The sequence below is a fragment of the Cheilinus undulatus genome, linkage group 24 (assembly GCF_018320785.1).
Source record: "Cheilinus undulatus linkage group 24, ASM1832078v1, whole genome shotgun sequence".
NCBI lineage: Eukaryota > Metazoa > Chordata > Actinopteri > Labriformes > Labridae > Cheilinus > Cheilinus undulatus.
In genome coordinates this window covers 17689018-17704285 of record NC_054888.1, presented here as the reverse complement: position 1 = coordinate 17704285, position 15268 = coordinate 17689018, and the positions used below count along the sequence as shown (strand labels likewise).

At 38.9% G+C, this 15268-nt stretch overlaps 2 protein-coding genes across 3 annotated transcripts; both read right to left on the bottom strand.

Annotated features, from left to right (window-relative positions):
* Positions 1–515: 515 nt before the first annotated feature.
* Positions 516–8881, bottom strand: LOC121506236 (cytochrome P450 20A1). The gene is made up of 13 exons (XM_041781941.1): positions 8693–8881; positions 6568–6617; positions 5825–5991; positions 5556–5701; positions 5299–5466; positions 5003–5081; positions 4217–4329; positions 4045–4099; positions 3620–3740; positions 3356–3467; positions 2867–2931; positions 1336–1425; positions 516–1138 (listed from the first exon to the last, which is right to left on the bottom strand). Exons 1-13 carry the CDS (start codon positions 8762–8764, stop codon positions 988–990), a joined length of 1389 nt encoding a protein of 462 aa, XP_041637875.1. The 5' UTR covers positions 8765–8881; the 3' UTR covers positions 516–987.
* A 655-nt stretch (positions 8882–9536) lies between these two features.
* LOC121505995 (transmembrane protein 237A-like) lies at positions 9537–15152 on the bottom strand. Of its 2 annotated transcripts, none has more exons than XM_041781458.1 (14): positions 14978–15152; positions 14687–14722; positions 12291–12322; positions 12165–12178; positions 12006–12077; positions 11435–11563; positions 11238–11331; positions 10928–11085; positions 10718–10850; positions 10432–10623; positions 10221–10294; positions 10048–10135; positions 9841–9962; positions 9537–9758 (listed from the first exon to the last, which is right to left on the bottom strand). In XM_041781458.1, exons 1-14 carry the CDS (start codon positions 14996–14998, stop codon positions 9694–9696), a joined length of 1230 nt encoding a protein of 409 aa, XP_041637392.1. In that variant the 5' UTR covers positions 14999–15152; the 3' UTR covers positions 9537–9693. The 2 variants fall into 2 exon arrangements, with proteins under 2 accessions (XP_041637392.1, XP_041637393.1); XM_041781459.1 differs by having other exon boundaries at positions 14687–14719.
* Between the last annotated feature and the right edge of the window lie 116 nt (positions 15153–15268).

Below are 15268 nucleotides of genomic sequence, written 5' to 3'. Positions count from 1 at the left end.
GATGGGTCACTGATGGACATTCATTTGAGCATTTTTAAAATGCCTCATCAAAATCAAAAGGACCATAAGAGATAGAAATAGGCCGTCAGACAAGCAGGCACCAGGCACTGCACATCACCACAAATGCACCATCCCCACTGTGAAGCACGGTGGTGGCAGCATCATGCTGTGGGGATGCTTCTCAGCAGCCGGCCCTGGAAAGCTTGTAAAGATAGAGGATGAAATGAATGCAGCCAAATATAGGAAAAACCTGGTGGGCCATCTTTTTCAGTCTGCAGGTGAACTATGGAGGTGGGAAGTTAAAAAATTACTGATTCTAAAACGACTCAAAAAGTGCAAGCACACAAAAGCACTCAATTAAAATAATTTGGGTGAATTTAATTACTTATTTTCCACCCATTTTTAACACATTTATGATACCACCCTACAAATAAAATCTACTCGGTAAACTTTGCTTCTGAATACTGTATTTGAGATAAATATCCATAAATAAAAATAACACAAACACACAGAAAATCCTCATACATATTTAATAATATGAGTTTTAGCGGTGTCTAAAAAGGGAATGGCATCTTTGAAAACCATGTGGGTTGTCATAATAAACAACAAAACCACAAGTCAAACAAAACTGACTTCCAGGCAGTTCTACTTGGCAGCACATGATGTCTTTTTCTCTACATTGTAGCAGCTACCTCATTTCACAGATGGTAAGAGTGAGAATCTACTCTGTGGACAGTCAGCAGATGCAGTAATATGTGTAAGGCCTCTGATTTCATGGTTAAAAGCAGTGGGAAGACAATAATTTGAAGACTGATGCTGTGAAACTTGTAGTCCAACATTATGGCTCTAAGGGAGATGCACATGAATGATTTGATCCCAGCCATTAGGATTACAAAAAGTTGATTAAAAAAAGGTGTTCCTCTGGCTTCACCATTCAAGAAATACTCTGTTGGTAATTATGCAGTCAAGATGCAAACAGATTAAAGACTAGCTTCTTCTGCTGACTGTGATCCAGGTTTCATCTTTAGGTGTGGAGACCAGCTCTGATCTGACCTCCATGACCTGCCCCTTCAATGGGTGGAGCTTGAGCTGCCGCACCAATGTGCTGAGCAGGACGGTAGCCACAGTGTATGCAAACCTGAAGAAAAAGAGAAAATATAATCAACTGTAAAAGTTACCGGAGCATGGAGGGTAATTCTAAAGTTAGATTTGCTTCTGTGGCTGCACCTGATTAATGTTTTCATTCATTATTATTAGCTCAGTGTCAGCTCAGAGGGACAACTAGGAGTCTGTGGGACTAAATTTACTTAAGCAGGTTCTGATTTTAGTTTTTACCTGAGCTCTGGGCACGTCTGATTCCCTGAGAAGCCAAGCAGACAGAAGCTCTTCTTTACCGACTCTTCTTCAAATCGATCAGGGTCAAATCTGCAGATGCCAAAGGTCAGATAATACTGATTCACTAAATACAATATGCTAAAACCAATGAACATTTCATAGTTAACAGATAATCCTGAAATTAAATGCTGTTAAATCATTTCAACTATCAACTTTTAAACCTTTTATAGAGGATTTATATCTCAGATTGTCTGTCCAGACTATTCACGAGAACCCAACACCTCAAACACTTTAAAAACTTTCACCTCCACAAAGTAATCAGTTTATCCCTCAATGAGAGTTGACATTTGTGCAGAAGTCAGAAAGCCAAGGTTATTCAGCCTGATGTTCATCCCTTGCTTGTGAATGCAATATCTCAAGAATGCTTTGAGGAAATGCCTTCAAACTTTGCATGAAAGTCCATTTTGACTCAAGGATAAACTGATGACATTTTGAGGCTGTGGGTCAAAGATCAAAGGTCAATAAGCCTCATATTTACCCCTTGCTTGTGGGAAAATATCTTAAGAATGCTTGGAGGGGTTTTCTTCAACTTTAGCACAAATGTTCACTCTGACTCAAGACTGAAGTAAAAATATCCTGGTCAAAAACCACCTCAGCCCTTCTTCTTGACCCACCGCTTTACTTTCACTGTCAGGCAGTTGTATAGCTTGCAAAGGCATAACTGCAAGGCAGCAGTTCGAGATGTTTAAAGGTCACACATTTTAGCCCTTTAAGACAAGTTTACATTGTTCTCAGAGGTCCCCAAAACATGCCTGTTAAGTTTGTTGCTGAAAAACACAACCCAATCATTGATTTTTTTTATTTTTTTTTTTGGGGGGGGGGCATTTTTGTGCCTTTATTAGATAGGGGAAGACAGTGGATAGAGTCGGAAACTGAGTTACTGAGCTGTCTGACTCCGCCCCTCTCAGGAAATGGATGAGGCTTAATGGATGTGGCTTGGATCAGGAGAGGAGGGCGGGACTTTCTTCCAACCTGGGGGTGGGGCTAACTCCCTACATGACATCAAGAAGGGAAACAGCTTGTTTCACTAGCATTTGCCCTGTGATAAATGAGGCAGTTCACCATTCTCACTGTCTTATTGTGCATATTATCATGCTATATTTGATATTTGGGTAAAAAAAACAAACAAGGAGGGTGCTGGTGGCCTAGTGGTTTAAGGCGCGCCCAATGTACGCGGTCGTCCCCGGTTCGAATCCGGCCTGAGGCCCTTTACCACATGTCTCTCCCCCGCTCTCGTCCCTGTTTCTGACTCTATCCACTGTCCTCCTCAAATAAGGTACAAAAATGCCCAAAATAAATCTTTAAAAAAAAAAAACCACAAAAAACAAAAAACAAAAACAAGGAGCAGATGAACAAATTAAGATTCACTTCTTCAGGCAGATCCCTTGCATCCAAATGGAAATCCCCAGGTTTTATTTATAGTCTTTATAAAACTAAATAATAAAGATGTAAAGATGTGTGCAAAGTGAACCTGTATGGGGTGCTCCAGGTTTCTGAGTCTTGCAGGACAACTCCCAAAGCGTAGATGACCAGTGTCTGCAACAAAAACTTTTATTAGTTATTCCAGTATGTTTGACTTGAAATACATTCACCTTGTAGGTGTCTGTAAATGTCTTGGTGAAAGGTGCTCTTTGACAATTTAATAACCCTGCCTTGTCTTTCCTTCTTTCTTGTTTTTTTAGCATTATTAGTTTTGCTTTTAGACCCCAGGAGAAATAAGTCATCACAAGGTAACACAATGAGACAGGAATAAAGCAATAACACAACACCGATCATGAATCCTTGAGCTTTTTTGCATGACAAAATCTCACACTAATTTGGAAACCAATTTATTCAAATGCAACATTTTTCAGGCTATTAGTTGTGAATATTTTCCAAGGATGCAAAACTGTTTTTGTCTCATTTCATACCAAGATGAGATGAAGAGATATAAATAGAGAGAAGGCAAGAAAGCAGATACCTCTTTAGGGATGACATGCTGATCGACTTTGCCCTCGACTTCCTGCAGCCGAGCCGCAATGGGGGTCAGTTTGGCCGTCCTCACCGTCTCATTCAGAACCTGCTGGCAGTATCTTTCAAAGGGCAGAAATATGATGACACAGAGGTTATTGAATGTATCAGGGGAATACTTTGGCTTTGGATCCTACTCATGCACAGTGATAATATGAATGTCATTGTTGAAGCCTTACAACAATCCAGGTAAGTAAGGGTACGTTTATCCTACCTGAGCTGAGAGATTTTGTCAAAGGTAACTGGATCTGAACCCAAAACCTCCTCCAGCTCCTTGTGCAGTTTCTCCTGAACTTCCTCTGAGCTGGAGAGGAAGTGAAGCACCCAAATACACACTGCCAAAAACACAACAATCAATGATTTACAAAAAAAAAAAAAAGAAGCATTTGTTTCTTGGTTTAGGTCAATTTACTTTTTTTTATGAATATGCTGAGGGTTTAAAATCAACTTGTTTACAAGCAAAGGGCTTAAACTAAGTAAAACCTGAAATAGTAAAAACACAATGACAAGTCTCCATTATTTAACTTATAGTTTGAGAGTTAAGCCCAGTTCAGACCTCTTATTTGCAATGAGAGGGGTTGAAACTCGCTTTCTTGACTGCTCAAGAAATGAAGCTATATCTATTTGTGTGTTACTTACAGTTGGCAGTGATCGCGCACCCTGCCAGAGTGAAAACCATACAATCCTCCATGATCTGAAACAAACAAAAAAGAAAATTTTGTCATGGTTTTTAGACCTAAATGTGAACACTGGGTGTCTTTAAATTGTCATCAAGGTTAGGTGCAGAATGTGTGACCCCATCAGTATTTACCTGTCGCTCTGTGAGGCTGGACTGAAGCAGAGCATCCACAAACACTGTCTGCTTCCTTTGGGTTTTCCTCTCCCTCGCCACTGACAGCAGCATTGACTCCATCTCTGACAGAGCTGAACACCCAAGGGAAAAGTTAAAAAATAAGCCCTGTTTCACATTAATCCTTGATAGATTAATCAATAAATGTCCCCCTAAAACAAGTGCTGCTAACAGATTAAGGCCACAGCTATACATAGTCTCTATCTCTAGCTGCTTTTCACACACAGATTGCATCTGATCCTCTGCAAACTTTCACTCTGGTTTCCCCATGGCTGAGCAGCCAGACGCGTGGCTAACATGTAAACAAAAACCAGGTGTGAGTCAGCTAAACAGACCGAAATGAAGAATTAGACAAAAATACTCTTTAGACTTCAAAAGAACCACAGAAGCTTAAATAAAACCTCCACTGACACAAAATATAAGCATCAGGTGCTGTTAAAGCTGATTATACGTAGGAGTTCCACCCAGCAGCATCGAATTTGTCTTCTCACTTGCAGAAAAACCCACAGAATATAAGACATGGTCAAAATGTTTGGATAAACTTTTGAAGGTTTTGGGGAAATATAAAAACTTGACAGCATCTATTCTAAATTATTTATTGATAAGAAAGCTGGGGGTACAAAAAAGAAAAAGATGAAGAGCTTGAGGCCAAAGACTCAAAAAAGAAAACTATTTCTGTATTTTCAAATCTTGTTTCGGCTTCATCTTGTTCAAATGATCATTTTAAAGCTGAAAAACTGCACTTACCCTTCTCATAATGTCCTTTCCTGCTGGTGCTCTTCTCCAGGGAGCCGTCCAAGTAGCCTTTTCCAATTTCTGACCAGATCTGATACGTCAGTGCGTGTTTGAAGAAGAGAACAAACACAAATCAAGTTAAAACAGATGCCTGTTTCTGGCCATTTTTAAACACAAAAGAACCTAAATAAGTCAAACTAAAAACCTTATTTCTCTTAAGTTGAAACGAACATCAATGTCCAATGCTAGAACTTATCATTCAGAGGCTGTTTTTTTTCTGATACGTAAATATTTGTTTTTTTACTCACTGCATCGTGGTTCTTGCGGAAGGAAATGACCTCAGCGTTGTCCCTGAAGCTCTCACCCAGAGCCAGCTGAGTGACTGTCTTCATGGAAAGACCCAGCTGATGGGCGCACAGAGGGATGTGTTGATCTTCCGGGAATGACTTCCACTTTTCCACCAGCTCTTCCACCATCTAAATAAAAGGGAACAATTAGAGAAAGTATGATGTGAAGAAGTAGAATTTACAGCCATAAAGATGTCTTTTGTACTGTTGATACAAACCTTGAGCACAAGAGGGAAGCTGTTCTTTAACGTGTTGTTGATGGCGGTCTCATATGACTTTTTCCTTAAAATGCTTTCAGTAGCCCCGCCTCCCATTCCAGACTGGTAACCCAACAACGACTTCAGCATCGTCTCAAAGGAGTCAGCTAGGCAAAGAAACAGAGGGCTTTTTACTTTCAGCTTAAAAAGAAATACATAAACGTACTATAGAGTGGCCTTGTTGAGGTCTTATTTCAGTAAAGAGAAGACAGAAGAGCAGGTGAGCTCACTCGAGTGGTTGGGGTTGATGTGTTGCCGCAACTGTTGCACAGACCCCAGGCTGACCACCGGCCGACCTCCAAACCAAAACGAGGCCACAGCTCCAAACTCTTGATGCAGACCGACAAGGAACTCGTGCAGACTGCCTCTGTTCACTATGTCCTGCAGGTTCCCATCCCTGAGAGAGCACAAAGACATGATGTGTAACAATTTGGAGGTACCAGCTACAAAACATCACTATCAATAACAATCTTAAATCACATATCATCAATCAATTTCCATCTTTAACCGTCTATTTCATGTTCCAGAAGCAGGCCTGTCTAGCCAAGTCTCTAAGAGCCATTTAGGTTTCTAATGATGGCAATTAAATTTCAGTGTCTGCCTCAAGATTTCTACTTATTTATCTCTTTATCGTTTGGATAACAGACCTGATTTCCACTGAGAATTTCCGTGAGAAAGTACCAAATTTCCATGCTGTCTCTAAGAGAAGATGTATTCATGTTCTTCAGTAATGATGCGCTTTTTGTGTCTTGTCTTGACTATGTGGTCACTTTGGTTATGTCCCTTTTGGGTTTCAAACTGCAATTTTTTATGGCATTCAAATGATTGTAATTTTTTTTAAATATGGGTCATGATTTCACTTAAGGAGATGTTGGTGGGTCCTGATTCCTGACCAGATGAGAACCACTGTTGTAAAAGGTGGCTGGTAATTGTGACTGTTCTGATTTATACAAAAGAAAATATTATAACTTACTTTTCATCTGTGGGGTTGAGACCCGGGATCCCAGAGGCTCTCCTGGATGACTGAAAATATGGATAATAATCCCCCCATTAGTGCTGATAAAATAACTCAGTGATCTCTAAACTTGTGTTCGTGGTCTTCTGATTAGTTGATGGGTTGCTGACCTATTTACATTTGAATCTCATTCAAGCTTACAGGTGAATCTCAAAAAATGAGAAATGTTCATTTTTTCCAGTGAGTTAATTCAACAGGTGAAACTTCCACATATTCTAGATACAACTAATACAAAGTGAAACATTTAAATACTTTTTTGTTTGACGATTGAGCTCAAAGCTGACAAACATCCACTATCTCAAAATATTAGAAAATCACAAAAAAAGTCTGTCTAAAAAAAATATTTATAATACAGTCATGTTGACCTCCTAGAAAATCATTCTCATTTATCACTCAGTACTTGGTTGGGGCTCCTTTTTTACATATTACTGCATGTATGGGATGTGGCACGGAGCCCAGGTTGTGCTGACAGCAGCCTTCAGCTTGTGTGTATTGCTGAATCTGGTTAGACCAGTTGGCTGGCCAACCAAACACAGTAATACCATGGGCAGCGAACCAGTTTGTGGTAGTTTTGGCTTCGCTGTGGGCAGGTGCAAAGTCCTGCTGGAAAAGGAAATCACTATCTCCATTAGGGATGCACGTGATGATCGGTCTGGCATCAGCAGATATCAAAATTTCTGCCAATATTCTGTGTATTTGAGCATATATTGACTTTAAATTTTGCCCATATATACAAATAAATTTGAGGAGTTTTACACCGAACCAACAGACCTATGTCAGTTGAGGTCATTTCTCTTTATCTATCCTCATTCTTTAAACTCCTTGGTCATCCTCAAACCTTACAGTGTGTCCAAAAGGACTGAAATTTCTTGTCTGAAAAGCATATTTAAATATATCGGTACACGTATTAGCTTAAATGAATCTAAATATTGAATATTGGCAAAAATCCATTATCGTGCATCCCTAATCTACATAAAGCTTCTCAGCAGATGGCAATACTGATGTCCACGAAGTGCTCTAAAATCTCAAGGTAGATAGCTGACAGCGTTGACTCTGGACTTGATAAAGCACAATGGAGCAACAGCAGTGGATGACATGGCACTTCAAACCATCACTGACTGTGGAAACTGAAAACACTGGACTTCAAGTACCTTGGATTCTGTGCCTCTTCTTAGACATTCATCCAGACTCTGGGACTTTGACTTCCTAATGTAATTTAAAACTTGTGAAGCTCCTTTTAGTTCTTGAAGCTGCATTGTTAGAAATCCTCTAAAGACTGAGCTCATCCCTGTTGCTTATGCACCTTTTCTTACCAGACTTTTCCCTTCAGTAAACTTGGAATGAATATGCTTTGACACAGTCTCTTGTGGAGCATGTCAAGGATTGTCTTGTGGACATCTGTCAAGTCCACGGTCTGCCCCATGACTGCAGTTGTGTGCACTGAACCAGAGTAGGGAAATACAGGCTCAGGAAACCTTTTAATTTCTAATATTTTGAGGTGGTGGAGTTTTGATTTTCACGAGCTGCAAGATGTAATCATCAAGGTTAAAACAGAAAGTCTTGGAATATTTAACTCAGTATGAGATGAATCTAGGATATATGGAGATTTAACTTTCTGAAGTTAATCAAAAAGAAACTTTTACATGATAATCTTTTCTTCAGATGCACCTGAATGTCAATATAATTCTTCTCAGTTATCAGATATACACAGTTTGACATCAAATCAGCTTATTAGATCATCCCTAAACGGTCTTGAAGTAAAATCTGCATACAAATGAAGGACCATACAGCATCTATGTCTAAACATGTAAGTTTAGTATGAAGGTTATGGCGGATTAAAAGTGCTTAGTTCACGCCCACTCTTCTGTTTATCAGACCAGGCTACTCATTGGGGTGTTGGATGTACCCCATAATTATAAAGGGTTTAAACTACTTCACCGGTAATCTTAACTGCTGTTGTAGGTAACGTTTTGGCTTGCTAACCAGCAAAGAAACATTAAATGCTCCTTATTTTGGAGGGTAGAGTATCAGTACAGGTAGCTAGCATGAACTCTTAGCTAACTTCAAACTTCTAGAAACTTACCGGGTACAGATAAAGAACAGCGCCGACTAAGATAATGACAAACGTCACAGCAAAGATGGCAAAGTCCAGCATGGTTTCTGGTCTCCGGTACTGCTTCACAAACTTTTAGTCATGAATATCCCAACCTAAATACATAACAGCCTGTGTTACCACGTCAACAGAAACTGCACAAGGAGGATTGCATCTGTGTTCGACTAGGCAGCCTGAAGCGGGCAGGGAGACCAAAGTAGTTGAGCCTGGATGGAATCGATAGACGACAGGTACGGGATGATTTAAAATACAATCTTCTTTAAATGTCTTTAAAACGTCAACTATTTAAATTTATTACCTATCCCGATACAATATAACCAATTCTTACCGTTAGCAGACACATTTTACATCATTTCAACTAATTTTATTTCTTAAAAGTTGCACCAAATCCTCAGTATTGACCAAACGTCTTACTTTTTCAAACTACTTTTGTAAATATTATTAGACAGGCTTCTGACTGATGCCAAAAGACATGAGCTGCTGGATTACACATGATGGATCAGGGAACTCAATCAGTGTTAAGTGTGAAAGCCTTTTATACAGCAAGGCACAAAGCACCCCAAGTAATGCTTTTTCCATGAGACTTGATAGGCATGAGGTGATTCCAGAGACTGATACAGTTAGATGGAAGTGCATGTAAACAAAACACATGCACCAGTAATCAAACTGTGCAAAATATGCATTTACAATGACTAAAGTGTGCACGCAATTTATAATTATATAAATTAATAATATGTGCAAAATTATCTATGTACTGTTTGTAAAATGGCTGTGAAATTTTAAAATAAAAACATATCCATGTTACCTCCCAGACTCCATAGGATAAAACTTTATTAAAAAGTGACACATTTCCAAAATACAAAAACACTCCACAACACATTCAGAGTTCTTTGTCAAAAATACAGTGGAAAAACAGTGCAAAATGACAACAAAACAGTACAGTATCAAAGAAGATACACAAAACATGTTTCTCAGGCAGTCATTTCTGATTTCTCCTCTTGTTTTGGAGGCTCAATCTCCATGGCCATTAAGTAACCTGAGGACAAAGCACAATAAAAAATCTAATTTATTATTTTTTTCCTAGACATCCCAAAATTGAGGACAGATTAGTGTCTTACACTCAGTGTAATCTTTCTCTGGTCGTGTGGCGATGAAGATCCAGGCCAGTCCAACGAGAAGAGCCACCACCAGGTTTATGGTCACCCATGGGTGGAGAATCTGGTGCTCCGACCCTGGTGGCCTAAAGGAGAAAGACATGAAACGCCTCTGTTATATCTGGGGTTCATAAAAGGATGTAAACAAATAAATGCCTGCAGTAAGCTCACCATAATGTTGCATTGAAGGCTGGGTACAGATTGATTCTGTCGCTGGTCATCTGCTGGCTCAAAGAAAGAACCAGCGCTGAGAAATACACTGGATGGAAACAGAAGAGTGAATAGAAGGCAAACAAATGCAATCTGTTTAAGAGTAAAGTAAGTGTTGACGTTTGTGGACTCACAGAATGAGGCGAGAGCGATGGGGTCCAGCGTCACAAACTCTCTGAGAGCCATGGAGCCTTTGGCCAGGTTCACTCTGAGAACAGAAGTGTGTATATTCAACAAAACAAGCTGCATTCTACTTCACACTTTTCTTCAAAGCATTTTTCAGGACTGAGAGAAAAATGAGTCCCATGACTGATCAATTGGCTTCCTTGACTCTTCTAGATGTACCTGTCGAAGGCAGCCACTGTGCTGATGGCGAGCAGCATGTAGAGCAGAGACTGGGAGGGGTACGCCAGGCTGTGGTACTGCTCCAGCAGGTTGGACAGAGCAGTGAGGTGCTGCCCGGCTAACATGTACACGACCACCACATTCCACATGGCATAGCCCGCCAGGATGCCGTGACAATACAGACCAAACATCCTTCACCACACACAAAGCAGAGAGGGGAGGGTTATGATGAGGTTTACATGTGTAAAGAGTGTGGGATTTTGATGGTAAAGAAGTTTTTCTTCACCTGAAGGCTTCATGCACTCTAACAGAAATGTCTCTCGTGGTCCAAAGTGGCTGAACATGCTGGAATTCTGTCATGTTATCCATCTGAATGCTGGTTTTCCTCCAGTCTGAGCGCTCTGCAGCTTGGAAACGCTCTGCATGTAAACACACTTTTAAGTACAAATAACTCCTTTATGTTGGATCTGAAACATCATGTTCTTTGGTCACTCACTGTTCCTCTCCACAAAGACTTTCCCCACAGGCTGGCTCTGACCCTGCGGGGCCGTGAACAGGGCATGCTGGGGGATAGGAGGAGGCGTGTCTGTAGCAGTGTCATCCTCTGCTACATCTAACTCATCAGGGAGCTGCGATTCAACGATTTTTGACTTCCTGAAATCAAAATAATAAAGTTCACAGAGGAAAAAACACCAAATATGTTACCTATTTAATCTCCAAACAACTTAAAATCTTCAAATTAGCTGCTAAAAGATTACATATTGTTTATTTTCAACATGAAAGCTATAATGTGATTCTGTAATTACTTCTTCTTTTTTGTTTTTTTCACCACTTCCTCTCCATCAGTCATCTGATCTGCTGCATCTCCGTTCACAAGGTCTGCCTGGTCATCATCCAGATCTAAAAAAAAACACAAATTTGAATGTCCTTAAATCATTTCCCTCTGCCTACATTTCATTATTTGCATCTTACACTGCATGTGCAGAAAACTTTGAGGCTTTACCAATCGTTGCTGTCTTCTTTTTCTTCTTCCTCCTCTGTGGAGGTGCGTCTGTTGTGGCTTCCAGCGTGAGTTGGTCTCCGACCTCAGATTCCCTCCGGCTGCCCACACCTCCCATCTCCATACCCTGATCTAAAGGGAAACAGCAGATGCTTATTTTAAGGCTCTTTTCAGGAACAAAGAAGCATAAAATTGTCTATAAACAAGACATGTTTTAGAGATTCTTCTTATATGTTTTCAGTATTTAATGCACTACTATGCTTTAGTTTTGCTGGACAGAAAAAAATATCATCAGGAAGGAATATTTGAAATATTCTGATGAATATTTTGATTACTCTTTAGCAGAAAAACATGTCTACAGACTTGCTTGTTAGATTTCAAGTCAGATTTTTTATTTTACACCCACCTCAGCTCCTACTCTTTGTTTGGTACTTGGTTGATTGTAAGTTTGAGGCAGCATTTTTAAAACAGCAGCTGCTGCAGACTGGCTTCAAAAGCCCCAAAATTGCTGCAATCACTCAGGCTTTGTCCAGTATTTTCTAGAGTCCATGACCTACGTGTTTAGTATACACACCGTCCATATCATCCACTCCATTCGTCTCCTTCTTCACCCTTTTTTTCTTGTGTTTCGGTGCTGGCACTTCTCCTATGCAAGAAAAAAAAAACTTCAGAATAGATGCAAAACACATTTATTTAAATTATTCCAATTTGTCTCAGTCCTGACTCGACTCACCAGCTGTGTCTTGACTTCATGTTTCATCACATAAAAAAAGAAAAAGAAATACAGTTTGGTTTGACTGTTTGGAATAAATGTGAACAAAGACCATGACAATGTTAAATCACTGAGCAAACTACCCACCCAGGCATGGTAGGAAGGGATCGTTGTCCTCGCTGAGGAGATAAAAAGATAGGACAGTTGTATTGTTTGTGTCTGTACGTAAATCTTCCAAATAACAGCAATCAAACATCTTAGTTTATCTATTCTTTATTTACACTCGGTTTTTTTTTTTTTTTTAAAGATGTGTCTCAAGCCAATTAAAAGTATGAACAACATCAATGAAATCCAGCAGGAATGATAACAAAGTGCAAACATTTACTGAAATTTGACCACTTTTTTTCAGCCTTTTAGAGGTTAAAAAATAAATCATGGTATTGATTTTTATCAGTCATTTGACATGTTTTTGACTCGTCTATGTAACAGAAAATGAAAGGATGAATTGATTGCCTTATGACAAAATAAATGCTAGAAGTTATCAAATAAAAATTACACAAGCTTAGTGATGTAACATATCAAAATGTTTTCTCTGACTTCATACTAACCTCCAAAATAAATAAAAATTAAAATCTCTTCTGAAATTTACAAGGGATGTATAATTCCCCTAACAACCTTATGAACCCGACACTTAGCAGTAAGTAAAACTGGATTGAGAAGGCGTTTGGTCACATTAAATGCCGCGTAAAGACATTAACAAATTACCCCGTCTGGAGAACAGCGAGCCAGATTTACATAGAAAGAGTTTCAGCATGAAGTGCGTGTACATTTTAGTTGTTTTCTTAAAAAACATGCAGTGAAATAGGATTTTAAAAAAAAAACAAAAAAAACCTTACCGTGGTCTTCCTTGCCATTCCCCCCCAAGAATGGAGAGAGAATGGAGTAAAGCCACACATAACATCCTGACTGACACGGATAAATCCTCAGCTAAATCTGTGTAAGGATTACTCAGGGCAGAGGTCAGACGACTCCAACCTTTTCCAACTCTTGTTTGTGAGCGAGCGAAACTACCAGGAAGTGAGACTGTTTGAACTGGTTTAATCTCTATGACGACACTCGTGTCAAAACACGAGGACAGCACACTGATTTATTGTCCCTACATCAGTCAGACCACACTAGATCTACTGAAGAGAGATATGATTTTTGATGGACATCAAGGTAGGGTAACATCTTGTTAATACTTAACTTTGATTTAGTTCATAAATTCATTTCATTTTATTTATTTATCTAAGGCATTCCAGTGCAATGATACAAGGACTGCATTTTATGACATGTAATGCATATCTTTTTAAAACAACATACTGATGTCATTTTTACAACTGAAGCATGTTTTTTATTTACTGTTGTTTAAGCTGTGCTTTAATTGCCTCTGTCTTTGTGTTCTATTATTTTTGGGTTTCATTATCATTATTTGTTTTTACAATATTATCAATGATACACTATGCTTCATTTGTTTGTAATTTGTCAGACAGGTAGTATTTTTAACTATAATTAATTATAATTAATCAACTTTAATTTCACCTGGCTCCACTTTTCCTAGGGCAGTGGTTCTCAACTGGCTGATTATGACAACCTCCTAATGAGAGATCGTGACCCAAATCTCTCAAAATGTTCAAAAATCAATGAAAAATACAACAGCCTGGTCCATAAATGGAACAAAAGAGTTTGCATGAAGAAGTGTTTTAAAAAGCACATCATTATGGAAGAACGAGTATGCATACCTTTTATTTTACTAAGATTTTTCCCAAGATAGCATGGAAGTTAGTCAATTTACCGAGTAATTTCATAATTTTCTTGGGTAAACCTGCTTTGTTATCTAGGAAAAGGAGAAAAATCAGCTGAAATCTTGAGAAAAAGGCTGAAATTCACTGGTCCTCACAGGAATACCTGAAAAAAAGCACTGATGTTCTGTACATCCACTTAGGGCTTTTCTACTGCATAAACTTTTTGACACATTTTTTTTTTTTCCTGGCAAACATTCCTGCCCTATTGTAAGCAGCTTCATGACCCACTTTTGGGTCTCGACCCACCAGTTGGGAACCACTGGCCTAGAGTATTTAAGAAGTTAGATCATTTATAGAAGCCTGCCATTACTTTGTTAAAAAAATCACATTTTAATACAGGACTAATCCTAACAGTAATCAGTAATAATAATGTTATAGAACATTTCATAAATCCAAGAATTTGGTGCCCCATTTGCACTGGCATTTCCAGTCAAATTTTCCTTTTCTGGGACAATTTTATAAGGACAGACCAGGGATAAGCAGTACATATTGCAGTATACAGTCGATGAGATATTGGGTAAATCAATATCTTTATATAAATATAATTTTGTTGATGTTTACTTGAAACAAAAAAAACAAGTCACAGTCACTCTAACTGAGCTCAGAGGTATCCCAGTCACAAAACATTTTATCAACTAAAATGACAAACATGTACGACACATCATAAAGACTCATTATTAGTGTGACACAGAAGCTCACCTGAGGCAGAGGAGGAAGCTCTCTTGGTCGCATCTTCTAAAATTCAAAGATGGTTAGCGTTATGTACAGGTAAACAAGCTTTACTTATCAGCGAAAAAAGATATTACCGTTATCACGAAATATTCTGTCAATTTTTACAGTGAGCCATTTACTCTTTAAATAGGTTTAAAAAGACAAAACGAGACATAAAAGGGTGTCTCTTCGTCAAAGATAATCAGCTCTTTACTAATCTTTTCTCCGAAAACGTTAACCATACTTAAACAGTAGCCGTTATTTATAAAAATAGGTTACCTTTGAGCCTCCGGTCGCCATGTTTTGGGTTTTCTTGAAGCTCTGCCTTCCTCAGTAATCTTTTAACTACATTATTGTTAGCTTATTTGTGGATTTAATCAGCCACAACCAGTTAGAATGATCAAACCACTGCTTTGGGTATCCTGTTCTCCTCCGTAAACCGTTACCCGGACATATTTCCGTGTGGCACACAACAACTCATCTTCCTCTTTGGTTAGAGGAGATGTTGAATTACCGCCACCTAGTGGACGAAATATTCCTTGAAAACTACAACAGAAAGGACCTAACCAT